Source organism: Ptiloglossa arizonensis, chromosome 13 (genome assembly GCF_051014685.1).
Source record: "Ptiloglossa arizonensis isolate GNS036 chromosome 13, iyPtiAriz1_principal, whole genome shotgun sequence".
In the NCBI taxonomy this organism is placed as follows: Eukaryota; Metazoa; Arthropoda; class Insecta; order Hymenoptera; family Colletidae; genus Ptiloglossa; species Ptiloglossa arizonensis.
The window spans coordinates 1,901,516-1,916,625 of NC_135060.1; the positions used below are offsets into that span (position 1 = coordinate 1,901,516).

General features: G+C 26.7%; 3 protein-coding genes across 9 annotated transcripts; 1 reads left to right on the forward strand and 2 right to left on the reverse strand.

Moving 5' to 3' along the window:
- Nucleotides 1-565: 565 nt before the first annotated feature.
- On the reverse strand, nt 566-5,090 carry L(3)80fg (dnaJ homolog subfamily C member 16 l(3)80Fg). The gene is made up of 12 exons (XM_076325481.1): nt 4,503-5,090; nt 4,081-4,147; nt 3,817-4,010; nt 3,417-3,697; nt 3,121-3,311; nt 2,703-3,037; nt 2,314-2,617; nt 2,097-2,245; nt 1,683-1,907; nt 1,412-1,625; nt 1,230-1,337; nt 566-1,045 (listed from the first exon to the last, which is right to left on the reverse strand). The coding sequence occupies exons 1-12, from the start codon at nt 4,754-4,756 to the stop codon at nt 920-922; spliced, it is 2,448 nt and encodes an 815-aa protein (XP_076181596.1). The 5' UTR covers nt 4,757-5,090; the 3' UTR covers nt 566-919.
- A 7-nt stretch (nt 5,091-5,097) lies between these two features.
- LOC143153867 (MICOS complex subunit Mic10) lies at nt 5,098-7,437 on the forward strand. 7 transcript variants are annotated; one of them, XM_076325486.1, is made up of 4 exons: nt 5,098-5,251; nt 6,423-6,521; nt 6,612-6,659; nt 7,145-7,437. In XM_076325486.1, exons 2-4 carry the CDS (start codon nt 6,443-6,445, stop codon nt 7,321-7,323), a joined length of 306 nt encoding a protein of 101 aa, XP_076181601.1. In that variant the 5' UTR covers nt 5,098-5,251; nt 6,423-6,442; the 3' UTR covers nt 7,324-7,437. The 7 variants fall into 7 exon arrangements, with proteins under 7 accessions (XP_076181601.1, XP_076181597.1, XP_076181599.1 ...); XM_076325482.1 differs by lacking the exon at nt 5,098-5,251 and adding an exon at nt 5,981-6,113; XM_076325484.1 differs by lacking the exon at nt 5,098-5,251 and adding an exon at nt 5,999-6,113 and having other exon boundaries at nt 6,370-6,521.
- A 379-nt stretch (nt 7,438-7,816) lies between these two features.
- On the reverse strand, nt 7,817-15,057 carry LOC143153865 (kinesin-like protein Klp61F). Its single transcript, XM_076325480.1, has 18 exons — nt 14,960-15,057; nt 14,356-14,498; nt 13,505-13,652; nt 13,272-13,421; nt 12,890-13,050; nt 12,641-12,790; nt 12,287-12,523; nt 11,828-12,203; nt 11,481-11,752; nt 10,462-10,601; nt 10,273-10,391; nt 9,846-10,187; nt 9,537-9,764; nt 9,212-9,391; nt 8,908-9,130; nt 8,720-8,838; nt 8,400-8,658; nt 7,817-8,153 (listed from the first exon to the last, which is right to left on the reverse strand). Exons 2-18 carry the CDS (start codon nt 14,418-14,420, stop codon nt 8,146-8,148), a joined length of 3,177 nt encoding a protein of 1,058 aa, XP_076181595.1. The 5' UTR covers nt 14,421-14,498; nt 14,960-15,057; the 3' UTR covers nt 7,817-8,145.
- Between the last annotated feature and the right edge of the window lie 53 nt (nt 15,058-15,110).

Genomic DNA, 15,110 nt, shown 5'->3' on the forward strand with positions numbered 1-15,110 from the left:
AATATATTTTAACCTTTCCACTATAGTGGAAATTTCATTCATAATCACAAGAATGTAATAAAAATTCGTTAAAAAAACCTACATTGATATTCACAGCATAGAAAATCTAAGGAACAACAAAACGCACTAATGTCGCAAAAATTAAACTTTTTACGGAAATTATTTGATTAGGAATAGTAAAAACACTGAAACTAAATAATTTACTAAGCATTTTTTTAAAGTATTCTATTATATATTAATAAGGAGCATTTTCAAAAGTGAAAATGACATGAATTGTGCTTTATATATTTTCCAAGAAAACTATTTTAAATGATCATATATTGAATCAAAAAAATTTATTATAAACAAAAGTTTACGATCTATGTCCAAGAACATTTTTTATCAAACTTCTATGTAATGTGGAAAGTAAAGATTGTTATAATATATTGCTATAAAAGTAATAGCATACCATAGATTATATCAAAAGAAATCGAAATAAACGAAAATTATTTGACATTATAAATATATAAATATACAATGCCTAATATTTAAACATGTAATACAAATACTGTGATGTCTTTAATAACATTGACTAGAATTATTTAAGGTAATATTAAAAATTCCAAATATTATCTTTACTCATGAAAATCAACAAAAATAATGTAACATTTAAATCTACAAGAACTTTATTAGCTATGATGATATTGTACGAAATCTTCCTCAATTGTAAATAATGGAACATCTAAAACCTATGTATGCAGAAAATTGTGAGTAAATTTATAAATAATGCCCCATATACAATGAATATGTCTTGACTTTTCAATAAAATTAAAAATGTATCTTTTTAAATGTAGAATTTCTAAATAATATATGTTGATTAGTTGGATCCCTTTCTCTATTGCAAGAAGTATACATTATCAGAATGCATACCAGTTTTCAATTACTTGGCAGTGAACTCGGGCCAATAGTTTACATAATAACGATGTGTTAAACCTTCAAATAATCTATCCAGCCACATTGGTAAACCATCCAAAAGATTATCCTGATACAAGACATTGTTTCCACTCTGTAAAAAGAGTCATTTGTATAACTCTATTTCATTTTCATAATTATAGTATATAATTAAATAATTTTATTTATAAAATACTAATTATCAATCACAAATAATAGAGATAAATTATTAAATTATTTCAATTACTTTAAAAAAATGTTAAAATATATAAAATATAAAATATGTAAATTTATTGTACCTCATCTTCAGAAAGATCAGATTCGTTAGAACTGTCAAAACCAATAAATGCACCAGCTTCTGCATCATCTGCTCTCCGAGTTAGCTGCTTTGTCATTCGTTCCATTCGCTATATACAAAATTATCATTAGAATTTGTAATCTTAATATGTAATAAATACATATAAATATTCTAAATATATACCTTAGAACCTTTGCCTTTACTACATTCTGGATGTTTGGCGTGATACATACAAAAATATTTACGGTGCCCATTTAAAGACACTATAGTGCCAACACAATTTTTGGCATTTATATTTAATTCTTTTTGTTCTGGCAAGGTGAGGGATAATAATTTCTTATACCAATCTAATCCTCTTTCAAGCGACATATGTCCAAACATAAGAGTCTTATTTTTTCTGTAACAAAGATAATTATTTATTTTAAACAATAAGACAAAGAATATTGTAACTCACCTATAAGACCACACAGCTTTATGAAAAGCTGGTAATAATTTTAGTCTACTTTGATCATCAACTAATAATATAATGGTTCTACAGCCTGGTTTTAATAGTCGAACTAAACCATTATATTTCTCTGCACGTAGTTCGTGTAATCGTAATTGTGGCTGCGATGATGTTAATTTAGTATTATCCTTACATTGAGCACGTTCAGCTTGAACACTCGCTTCCTCTAATTTTCTACAATCAAAAATGATTTTAGAGGACATCAAATAAGGTAAATATGTCTATTTTTCTTAACATTATGATAAATGTGTATTATGAAATATATTTTTTAAATATAAATAATTTTTTAATCATATTCATTTTACAATGTAAGTCTAAATATAGAAAAATGTAATCTTTTCCATGTATAATAACTTTACTTACACTAGATACGACATTCCATATCCTGCAGCACCAATTAATATTAAAGTAGCAATTACTGATACTAAAGGCAAAATTTGCTCTTTAGTAAGACTATCCGATATATAATCTACAGCTAATAATGCCTTGCCAATAAGTTTGTCTACTGTACCCTAAATAAATAATAAAATTTTAAAATTTGTAACATTTAATTCAGTTTAATTTTTGAATGATTACATACCTGTACATGTTCATCTGCTAATTCTCCTACAACCGCTGCATATGGCAAAGCTTCAGAAGCTCGCAATAATCTTTGTATAGTTTGTTCTAAGTTGCGACGTGTTTCGTTCCACTGACCTTCATCTTGAGCAGCTTCAATCCAACCAGTAGGTAACCATTCATACTTCAGATGATTTGCATCCATTCTCCAAATAATAACAATATGTAACAAAGGTTCTAAGGGACTACCTTCTCCTGTTGACAATGCTGATACAAATTCTGGTTGTGTATCTTTAAATACGTATGTATACCTAACTCGTTCAGTACTGTAAATTAAATTTTATAAAAATGAATTTACAATATTGAAATTGTTATTAAAAGGTATTAAATATAATTCTAAAACAATGTTACCTGTAAGAAGACTCTAAAGCTGCTTGCCTAAATTTATGCCTGGCTAAATCATGGAGGGGATTATTTTGTTGCGATATTAAAACTGCACATAATCGTTTGTGAGGTCTCAGCCATTCAGGTGGACAAACAGCGTCTAACATTGCTTGATTTGAAAGTCTTGGTAAAGCAAGGAATTTATTATTTGAAATAACATTGTGCATTGTATCAGTGGATATATCTTTCATACTAACAGATGCCATAGGTTTTTCAGAATTTTCATTAAATAATAACAATGTATCTAAGTCCATAGAAATTTTATATTTTGTTTCAATAGATTCTGTTTCTGGTTTTCCAGTCTACAAAAACCAATTTTAAGTTACTAAAAAATTATGTAATTTCAATAATACTGCAATATTATAGCAAACAATAAAATTTTTACCTGGACAAAACCAAATGCAACACGATCTCTATAATAAAATGCAATAAATAAATATCGCAATCGTATAGATTCTTTTCTATCAAATATTAAAGCACGAATTCGATTATCTATCCATCCTGAGAGGAAATTGTCTACATTATTTTTATTTATATTAGGTATCAATTTATATGGAAATTTGCTTCGCAAAAAGTCTGAAATATGAACAATTTAGTACTTAGATTTACAATATTATAAAATAAGAATTTCATATTTATAATAAAAACATTAAATAAAGTATTAGGTTTTCATATACATACCAACAATCTTTTGAATGCTAAAAAGAGATTCCTTATAGACGCTAGTCCGACCATCTATAGTAACAACAAGACATGGTAGTGAATGAATACCCAGCCTTCTTGCCAAAGCAGATTCTTTTTCAGCATGTGCAGTTGCTAAACCAAGACCTAATGGCTCTAACTCGTCAACCAAGTGTCGCCATGTGGGTTCTACTTGCAAACACGCAAAACACCAATCCGAATAAAATAATATTACATAAGGTGTACGAAAAGTTTTTGGTATTATAACGTTTTCAAATGATCTATAAATAAATATATTTATGTTTAAAGTATTTAATTATAGTAGTATGCATACATATGCACATATTATACAAATACATATGCATACATATGCACAAATTTATTTACAAAATGTACAAACCGATAGGTGATGCTCATCTTATAAAAGAGTGAAGTATCTTGAGTTTGGTAATGAAACTTGAAGTTTCCACCAAATAATTCTTCCAAAGGATCAAGGACATTAAAGTGACTACTGTCTCTTCGTTGTCTAGGAATACTTTCCTCTGTAATGCCATGATTATCAAATTTTTTTCTTCTTTCTGGATCAGTTAAAATCTAAGCAAATAAATTTCAATTGTAAAAGAAAATCATAGTTTACATTCTACATTTTTTTATAGAATTTTACCTCGTATGCTTTTGTAATTTCTACAAATTTATTTTCTGCACTAGGATGATCAGTTTTATCAGGATGCCTGAAGAAATAAGACATAACTGATAAATATTAAGATTAATTTTATTTGAAAATACAATTAAAATCACAAAAAATGGATTTTTTCTGTTAAAAAATAATAGATTAATATTTGGATATTACAACTAAAATAAAAGTTATCATTTGACACTGATTACATATTTTAAAATTGATATCAATACATTTGTATTCTTCGATGTGTATTTTCATTTAATGTCTGCAAAATATATAGTGCTAAATATAAAATATATTATTATGTGCAAATTGTTCTTATGACAAAGAAAATTGAAAACAAACTTTACCAAAGTGATTTATTTCCATAGACTAAAATACATCATAATATTTTTTTCGGTACATACCATTCTTTGACAAGATTTTTATATGCCTTTCGAATTTCTTGTAAGGTCGCACGTTTGTGGACGCCTAATATTTTATATGGGTTTCCCAATGACTCGATTCCACTAGCCGACGACAGTAAGTGAGTTGTTATAATAAAAATCACGATAAGAAATGAGAACCTCATTAATAATCCTATATTATCCACTCTCTTGTTAATGCTATTTGATCGTTTGCTTACAGACTCGAAGGTTCTTAAAAAATTAATCGATAACATTATTTGTGACGCAGTTTTAACGTGCGTGTATATCTATTGAATTATACACTTTAATATCAAGTCAACATTGACTAAAACTATCCTTTTTTCTCTTTACAATGTTTAGCAAACATGTTCAACACAAATTTTGGCTTAGTTTTACGCCGAAAGCTTTGTCATTACAATTTTATAGTGATGTTTCTGGATAACCATGTTGTCAAATCAGATATATACAGTGAACATTAAATCCTAGAATGCTCTAGTACAGCGCTGTCCAAGCTAGGTCTCAAGAGACCTCTGGGATACTCCCACTACCATCCGCGTTGTCATGAACACCTCACGACGCAAAGAAAAGGACCCCGCAGCCAACGACAGAGATACTAGCTTATCATGGCTACCTCTTTAGCGTCAAGTGATTTTCTGATAACGCAGGCATGTGCCTAGGGAAGGAACAATTGGAAGGGGAAGCAGGCGCGTTAGGGACTCGTAACTGAACAGCGCTACTCTGGTAGAAGGGTAGGTTCGATTATAAGAAGAAACTAAATAGAAAGAATATTCCATCATATATTTTCAAACGTACTTTTTAAATATTTTTTTTCGTTATATTACGTAATATAAATTTAATTTAAAGTACATTTTATAATATTCTTGTAAAGAAAAACTAACGAGTAAAAATGATTTCTAGTTTAAAACAAGTCTCATATAAAATACAGATATAAGCTCATTAAAAAAATATATATTTCTCATTTGAAACCAAACCATTGTTTTTACTAAATATTTATATATTTTTCATTTTATTTTATTATGTTAAATTTACAACTGGCCTTTATTAAACCAATCTATACATTTTAAACATGATAATAAGACGTACACAAAGGTAAAATCCATTAATATCTCGTTTAAAATAAAAGAGGTTTCACTAAAATTAATTATTATTAATACGATGAAGACATTTCTCTAAACATCCAAATATTTTCTCATTATTAGAAAAATTATTAATCTTTTCACTGATTGATAAATATATATATTTTAAATAAATTTTAGTGTGAAATTGATAAATATAAACAGTTCTAAAAATATTACAATTTTCATACTTATTTCCGTTTGCAAAACAGACATTCAGTATAAGACCAAAATTAGACCTGTGTGTCAGCTACAGTAGAATACTCAAGACAATTACTATTTGTAGCCCTCTGGTGATGGTTTTATATAATAAGACCTAGCGACATCTAGTGATTTCATATTTGGCTACTGGTGGTACGACCATGAAGTTTATAACATCACTAAATATTTTGAACCTGTGAAAATAGATCGGGCGGACTGTATTGAAATCATCAAACTTACAAAGCGAAACAATTGTCAATAAACTAGATCCAAAGTAAATAAGATTTACGTGTTATACATTATATTAAATTGCAAACATACTTTTCCTTAATATATACCAATATGTAACAATATATACTTTGTATTATATGTAAGTCTTTAAACGAAATGGGAATGCTTAATTGCATTGGTCCTGTTATCGGGCATTTACATTAAGTGCACATATTTATGTACTATTAAAAAATATCATTGACCACAGAAATAAAAAATTTCTTTCACGTTGCTTTCATAAATAATCGATGTTTCAGTAGCTTTCTGCAAGATGATCAGAAACTTATGTATGACATAACGACTAATATTATAGATCTACTTTAATACATAAAAATGGCTGGTGCTACTTGGGCTGAAGACGAAATTGGACGAAAATGGGATCGTTGTTTTACAGATGCTATTTTTAAATTCGGTAAATGTCATTTAATATTTATAATTACTGCCTAAGATTAAAAAGATTTTTAATTTATTAGTTGTTTCTAATACGATTGCATTTTTCTAGGAGGAGGAATTTTTCTTGGTGGTATATTCTCTCTGTTCTTTTTCAAACGTAAGATTTGATTCCTCTATTACTATTTAACTAGAAATTGTATATAATTTATTAATATTGATAAAAATTTATAATTTATTTGATAATACATGTAATTAGTATACTGTTACAATAATGGATCAATGATAAGAATATTTTTGAAGGTTAAGATAAAATAATTTTTTATTGAAAAATGCGGCTAAAATTGTATTTTCAATGTTGTTAAGCATGATTTTGTATTTTATTGTATATATTTCATAATCTCAATATTTTATTTTTGTAAATTACTTTATTATGTATCCGAGGTAAGTTAAATGCTATAACACATTTAGTTTTTGAAACCTCAAATATAAAATAATTGTAATTACTATTCATTGTACGTGTAATTAATATTGTCATTATGAATATCTTAGAATATAGAAAATAATGATGTTTTTGAATTAACTTAATAAAATTGACTATTAATGTATATTACAAATTAACATAATTTTAATTAATTTTTGTAGGGAGAAAATGGCCTATTTTAACTGGAGCAGGGTTTGGATTAGGTATGGCATATTCTAATTGTCAAGAAGATTTGAATTCCACAATAAGATCACAACAAAAACCCAAAGCTTGTAGCAAAGTTCTAACCAAAGGTGATAGCATGGCTGTATCCAAAAATGAAGTAAAACAAAGTCCTTAACAAGTTTTATTGAAAAAATTGTCATGCTGTTATAAAACAACGTATAACATACTTACAAACTAGTTGAACTTGTATTATAGTGTCGTACGAAATAAAATCGTTAATAATTTTAAATTATTGCGCTCAATTTACAAAAGAGATTACAATAAAAATATTTATTATTTACTTTATTATTTATAACATTTAAAATAGATACTTAAAAATCAGAAATAAATTACATTCACATTATATATTCAATACTTCATTTCCATAAATGTGTTAATATTTGATTACTTTTATTGCAACTTTGTAATAAATAAAACTTTGAAGATAATAATCAAAAATAAAATGCATTAAGACTTTGCAAGCATAATGTTGAGAAGTGTGTATAGAATCTTTTTTAGAACAAATTTTATCTAAAAATAGGAAAGGAGTTTTAAAAACAAATAGCACAGAGATGAAATATGCAACAATAAACAAGACATTAGATTTTTATATTTATTTTTTAAAATTATTTGAAAAAAATATATATAGTAATTTTGCGATTTTCATACAACCTATATTTGGAATAAATGTGTTGAAACTACACAAATATTGCCATCTATAATAATGTAAATATAAAAATAGTAGTACATTATAGGAGTTGTCAACGAACAACTATTGATAAACCACCTGGACAATACAAGTTACATAAATATTTTCCATCTGTTCGTACATCATGTTTGTCAGTTCAGTACTCAATTATGGACTAATTGTAATTAAATTTTCTCAAGAGAGATAATACAACTTTTCATGTGTTTGCATTATAGCCAGTAGAAAGTCATCGGGAACTGGTTGACACAATCAGATTTCTGAAAAAAAAAAATATGATATTGATAAAGTGATTATTACCATGTATCTGTAAATCTATGGCTACAATTTATAGCAAAAATAAAAGGTACAAAGTATCAAATACTAATATGCTGTAATAAGCATAGATTTATTCCATATTCTAAGTGAGTTGTATAATCTACTCGTGTCTAATATGTTAAGCTATGGTATATCCATCCATTGCAGAACTCTAATATGTGACATAATTAAATAATTTGACTTCATACCTTCCTGTGTATCTTTGGATTCCAATGAAACATGGGATTGAGCAGATATTAAAGAAATATCCAATGTTGATGAAATATTTTCAGTATGAGAATCCATAGGGATGCATAAATTCAAATTTTTTGATAACAAATCATTATTCGAAGTAAGTGACGTATATATTGTATTATCAAATGGGGAAGACATAGAAGTCACATCAGATAATGCAGTTGAGTTTGCAATTTGTTTCATTGTTATTTCACTTTCCATGTACGTATTATCCTATACATAGATATACAAAAAATAATAAAATATTTAGATACAATTAACGTTATGTACTTACATCTTCTAATGTTTCAACAAATTTATTAGTTTTCCTGAATTTTTGAAGAATTCGTTCATGTGGTGATGTTACTGTAAATTGACGAGGATAAGAAAATTTTTTCTTGATAGGAGTTGTTCCTGAAAATCAGTAAAAGAAATCATATAATACTTTCCTTTCTATTTTCTGATTTGTATATGATATGATACCTGTTGGAATATCATGTTGTATCTCAACATCAAAAAATTGATTAACTTCCTGCATTGTTGTATGTAATTGTCCAATATTCTTATTACAACATGCAAGTGATTCTGCAATTAGATTTTGTAATTTATAGGATACATCATCAGAAATGTTAGAATCTTTAATTTCTTCATCTTTTAGAACATCTACATAATTTTTATTTGCATCTATAACCAGCTTATGTGTATTCTAGAAAGATATAATGTTCATATTACAATTAATATTACATATTTTTATCACAAGATGTGTTTAAATTCTTTTAAAATTCACCTTTAACAAGGAAAGAACTTCATTTTTATCACTGTCTATATTCTGTTGCACTTCCTTAGTATTATTTTCAACAAGATTCTTATACTGCTTCAGTATATTGCAACTTGTGCTTATACTTGATTTCAATTCATTGGCCAAACTCTTTCCATGTTTTGTAGTATTGTTTGCTAATTCTTCATTCTATCATGAAGTAAAATATAAAACGTTAAAAAAAATAAATGCATCCCTTTTGTTATGTTCAAACATTCTAAATATTTACCTTTTCATGACACAAAAATTAATCTACTTATCGAACTTAAAATTGCACATTATATATTGAAATTACCTCCTTTGATCCAATAACAACATTAGTTTCAATTTTTTCCAAATAATTTTGTATTTGTTCTCTTAAATTATTTTTCATTTTTACATTGGCATTACAAGCATCTGTTGAGTAATCGTTAATTTTGTTACAAATTTCGCCAATATGAGTACATTTATTAGTAACAAGAGCATAATGTTCTGTTTCACTCTTATTTAGGAGATCGAACTGGACTGATACATCTTTCATCATCTAAAACAATATTTTTATATTTAATATTTTTGAAACTAAACTAATAAAAATATTAAATTTATGTACGATAATTTCTTATACCTTTGCAAATAAACGTTGTTTTTCTGTAAACTCTTGCTTTTTATAAATTTCTTCTACATTTCTTTCAATGGTCTTAACATTTTTGTTTATACACTTGCAAGCTTCCAGTTCACGATTACATACAGAATCTATCACTTCATTTAACTTGGTCGATGTTTCTCTTATTTTTTGTAATAAACTATTCTTCAGAAGTTGTAACTTGTTTGCAATTTCATCTTCGATTATGCCATTAATATTTTGTGTCGATTTCATAGCAATGGAACTCAGAAATTCGTCCTCACGATCTACCGCGTCAACAGTACCTTTCATTTCATCTTTTACCCAATTCTGATAATTTGAGGACTGAAATATTGAAGAAAGTATTGTGAATACTTAAAATTGTACAAGAATAAAGATATTGTTTCAATCAATTTTATTAAGTACATACGAACTCATTTATATTTGTTATTAAATTATTGGTAATTGCTGAATGCTGATCAATAAGATTCGTGGAAGTTCGATGTATTTCTCTATTAATATTTTCATATCTTGTAACAGTTTCTGTATCTAATAAAGATAATAAAAATGTAAATCAATGTTCATAAGAAATCATATTCAAAGCTAAAATTTGTATTACCGATATTGGTTTTCATAGATGTATAAAATTGCTTTAAATTTTCTTCATATTCACGAATATCAGTTTCAGAGCCTTGTATACATTTACAAACATTAGTTTTAAACTGTTCACCAAGAATTTCAAAGTTTTTTTCTGCTTCACTAAAGAGAGGGGCAAATATATAAAATTTCATATTTAGTCTGAATTTACTATGTGTAGATTTAATTTATTTACTCTAAATGAATCCAATAAAATGTTCAGTATTTGGGAGGCAAGTAGAGAAATTTATTTGGTAAATCATGTATTCAATTACACTGTTCAACAAATATAAACATTTTTCCAGATTTGCAATATTCATTGTGCAATCCTTTTTCATTTTAAACACGAATTGTTCTATCACCCTTAGTTTTTGTAAAAATATACAATTTTGAGTAAAAATAAAGTATTACATGAAAACTAGAAAACTAGAAAACATCAGAAAATTCGATTTACTTTTAACAGATAAAGGGAGTTTCCTAAGCATCAGGGTATACATGTATTAAATTTTGTGCTTTCAAATGTTTGTAAATGGCTATTAAAGTTTAAAACAGACCTGATATGATTATCTTTTATGTATTATTTTTACAATTTTTGCACAAAATTCTTTGCCTAGCATAAATTTGTTACATAGCATTAGATTTTGTACACATTTTTTAAGAAGAAATTACACAGACAAGTGTTGGAACAGTTCTTAATTTAGATAGGTTGAAAAAATATTGATTTTTTAAAGTTTACATGATGTTTTGCTGCCACCTATTTAGGCGTAATTTACACTAATAGTACCATCTAATAATTTTTTATCTAAAATCATATAGTTTTACAAAAAGTTATTTTTTAAGAACTAAAAATAGTAGAGCAATTTTGTTTTCGTGTTAAACAGTGTTACAAAAGTGTACAAAATTTTGATTCCCAATTGGAAAATTAATATACATTTGTTTTATTGGAAATTCGGATACTCAATAATTTAATAATTGATATTCTCTTGTTCATAGTTTACTTACGTTTTGCGAGCAATTTTTTCATGCAATTTATGGAAATCCTCAGTTGCTATATCTACAACATTTAACAGAGTTTGACCTTGAGATAATAAAACTTGTTCCGTATTAACATGTTTTTCTACTAAATATCTTTGTTCATCTCGTTCTTTTGTTGTGATATTTAATTGATAATGTGTTGATTTCAGAGCATCTGTAGTATTATCTAATTTAACTTTTACTGTATCTAGTTCTTTCTTTTGAGCAATATTTTGTAATTTAAGTTCTTCAAATATTTTCTAAAAAAAAAATAACATGAAAAATAATATACAGTTATATAGAGTTATATCAGCAAATAAGTATAAAAAAATTACCTCTTTGTCTTGTATAATTTTTTCCAGTGCTTTTATATTATTAATTTTTTCTTCTATCTCTTTAGTTTGCTGAGAAATTAATATCTGCATTTCATTATAATTATCGTTTGCAACATAAACACCGTTCCTTTCACGTGTTGCTAATAAATCTCGTCGTAATCTTTCGATTTCAGTTGTATATTGTTTAAGAAATTCTCTTTTTGAAAGCTTTTGATTTATTTCTGGACGATTAGTAATATTTTTTGCACGATGTGCATAATCTAATGTTGATAGAGTTTCTTCCAGGTTGATACTAGCAGGAGATATAGTTGCAATAATTGATGTTTTTGTGCGACCACCCAATGATTCTTGTAACAATCTTGTTAGTTTGGATTCTCTATATGGTATACAAAATAAAAAAAGTAATGGATCATAATATTCATTTCCACAATGTAAGGATAAAATATTTATTTCTATTACCTATAAGGTATATGAGGTGCTCTTTCAACAAGAGCTGTTATAACTCTACCAAGAGTTAATAAAGATTGATTAACATAACCAGCTTCTCTTGCTCTTCTATCGCTAGAACCAGACCTTCCAACATTTTCACTACCTGCTAGATCCACTAAATTTAGTTTTCCAGTTTTTAAAACTTCTTCTCCATCAATGGTATTCTCTTTCATATGTATAGTAATGGAAAATATTGTATGAGATCGGCTATAATCATTTCCACACACTTTATGGACTAATGTTAACAATAATACATTTGGATGATAGAAATTCATAATAAATTAATAAAAAATGAAATTAATAATACTGAATTAAAATAATGACCTAGAATTAGCATTCATCAATGTTGGTGCAGTTTGCCTTCTTTCTAATCCCTTTTCAAGACATTTGTAAACTTCATTTTTATTATGTATTGTCACTTCTTCCAATCCATGAATAATTACTGCACCTTTTTTTGACGTATCTTCATACAATCTGCTCAAAATATATTTATTTTAACATATTTTATATAAATTTATTAAAGCTGGTAATGAGATGTAGAGATACATAATTCATATAATTTGTACTGCGCACCTAATTTTACATCCATCATCATTAGCTGACAGAAGATTAAATAACTCTTCGTTGTACAGTTCTAAAAAACTAACTCTAATTGTGAACTCTTGTGCTTCTAGTAATTGTAACTCATCAAATAAATGACTCAAAGAACGTGGAATCATGCCAGCAGTTGAATCCTGTACATTACATAGACCAATATAAATTTTAATAGTATCCCTGTATTTCCATTTTAGATTTAATAATTAAAAATTAATTTAACATATTTATGATGACATAGCTTATCTCAACCACAGTAACCATTCATTATATTTATGAGTGCACATACAATAATTCTTAATTATCTGGTTAGTATATTTTTTAAATGAAATAAAGAAATTAAGGTAAATAAGTATCTTACACTTTGCCAATGTAAAGTGGAATCTGTATTGATTCCTTCCATTGTGAAAGTTTTTCCTGTACCAGTTTGCCCATATGCGAATACTGTACAATTATATCCAGCCAAAACTTGCTCCAATAATGGACTAACAACAGCATTATATACATCAACCTATTAATTAAAATTAAAAAGTAGGTACGCAAGATTTACTTGTTTAATATATACAGTATTTACTCATAGTAACAAGTTAATACCTGCTTTGAGGAAGGTCCAAATACATTATCAAATTTAAATTTCTTTGAAAACTTTTCTTTTGGACGTTCATGTACTATTACCTCTGTATCACTAGGTACTTCTATTATAGTTGTTGAATTACTATTTTGTTCTGCATTATTTATAGGCCTGCCAAAAGAAAAAAGTTAATATTATAAAAAAAAAATTAATCACATTTATTGCCATTTATTTTTGTAACAAAGCAATTATCAATATTGGTTTCTAAATATCTATATATTTTTTACTCAGTATTCAATATTCTTTCAATTCCAAAAGAAACATATATCTATAAAAAAACAAGATTGTAAGATACTAATTATTGTATTATATATTGTATTCATGCTCATAATTATTATATAAAAAAAGAGGGCAGTGAGAAGAAAAGGTAAAAGTTAGCCTCTACATTCTTATAAGTTATATCGGTTCTGACAACATCCTTAAAAAATTTTTGTTATGTATGTATGTAACTACAAAAAAATAATATTCCGTCATATTTCTTCAATTTTATGTAATTTTTGTTGTGGGAAGTATTTTTTTTAACTTTAGATTTTACATTGTTTATTACTGAGAACTCAGAAAGAACGATTCAAAAATGTTAAAATATTGAATTAGTTAAAAATCATTGAAATATCTATTGTATTATATGGGCTGTTCAATACACATAGTCTTTTCAAATGTTACTTTATAATATAAATAGTTTATAGGTAACTTTAAGTTATCAAGACAGATGAATCACTTTGTATATTTTTAAAAGTGCATATTCTTAAAGAATATAGAAAGATAGATAGATGAAATAAAAATTGATGTAGACAATTAATTATTAATTACATACCTAACACGAACAAATACTTGTATGTGCTGAGATTTACTCTTCTTCCAAATTCGCGTATCGCTCATGTTTATTTTATGACAGATGCGAGAAAAATTTGTAAAGTCTAATACTAGATCAAGATTCCCACTTTTGTTTCTGAAAAACTGTTACAAAACCATCAGTTATAGTTTGAATAGAAAAAAATTTTAAATGTATAGTACACCAAACAGCCAACAGATTGGGCTGTGTTAGATAAGCGTAGTTTACAATGATGCAAATCAAACGAGTTTACATGAAATTATTTTGGTGAAAAACAAATGTGTAAACAAAAATAACTGTGAGAAAATTTCATTGGTTTACTGTATTTCTGGTTAGGAAGATAGAATGAATTCAGTGTACAATAAGTTGAAACACGAAATGATTTGATAAATGATTAAAAAACTGATGATAGAATTCCATTAGAAAATTATTATGAATTTTAGTCTTCTAAAAAAAAATATACTATACATGAATAGTAACTTGTATAAATTTGATTGTATGTAGCTATATCTATTCAGAATATGGCACCTTTCATTTACATGAAAACCTTTGACTTGACATAAATAATAACTTATCGGTAACTAACGTTGCTTTGTGAAAGTTTTATTGATATTTTTAGAAACAACACAACTCTTAATTTGATTTTTCGATTTTAGAGAAATATAATAAAGAACAGAAAGATATTTGAAAGAAACTAATAATGAAAAAATTGTATATTGAACTTTATTCTTTTGAAA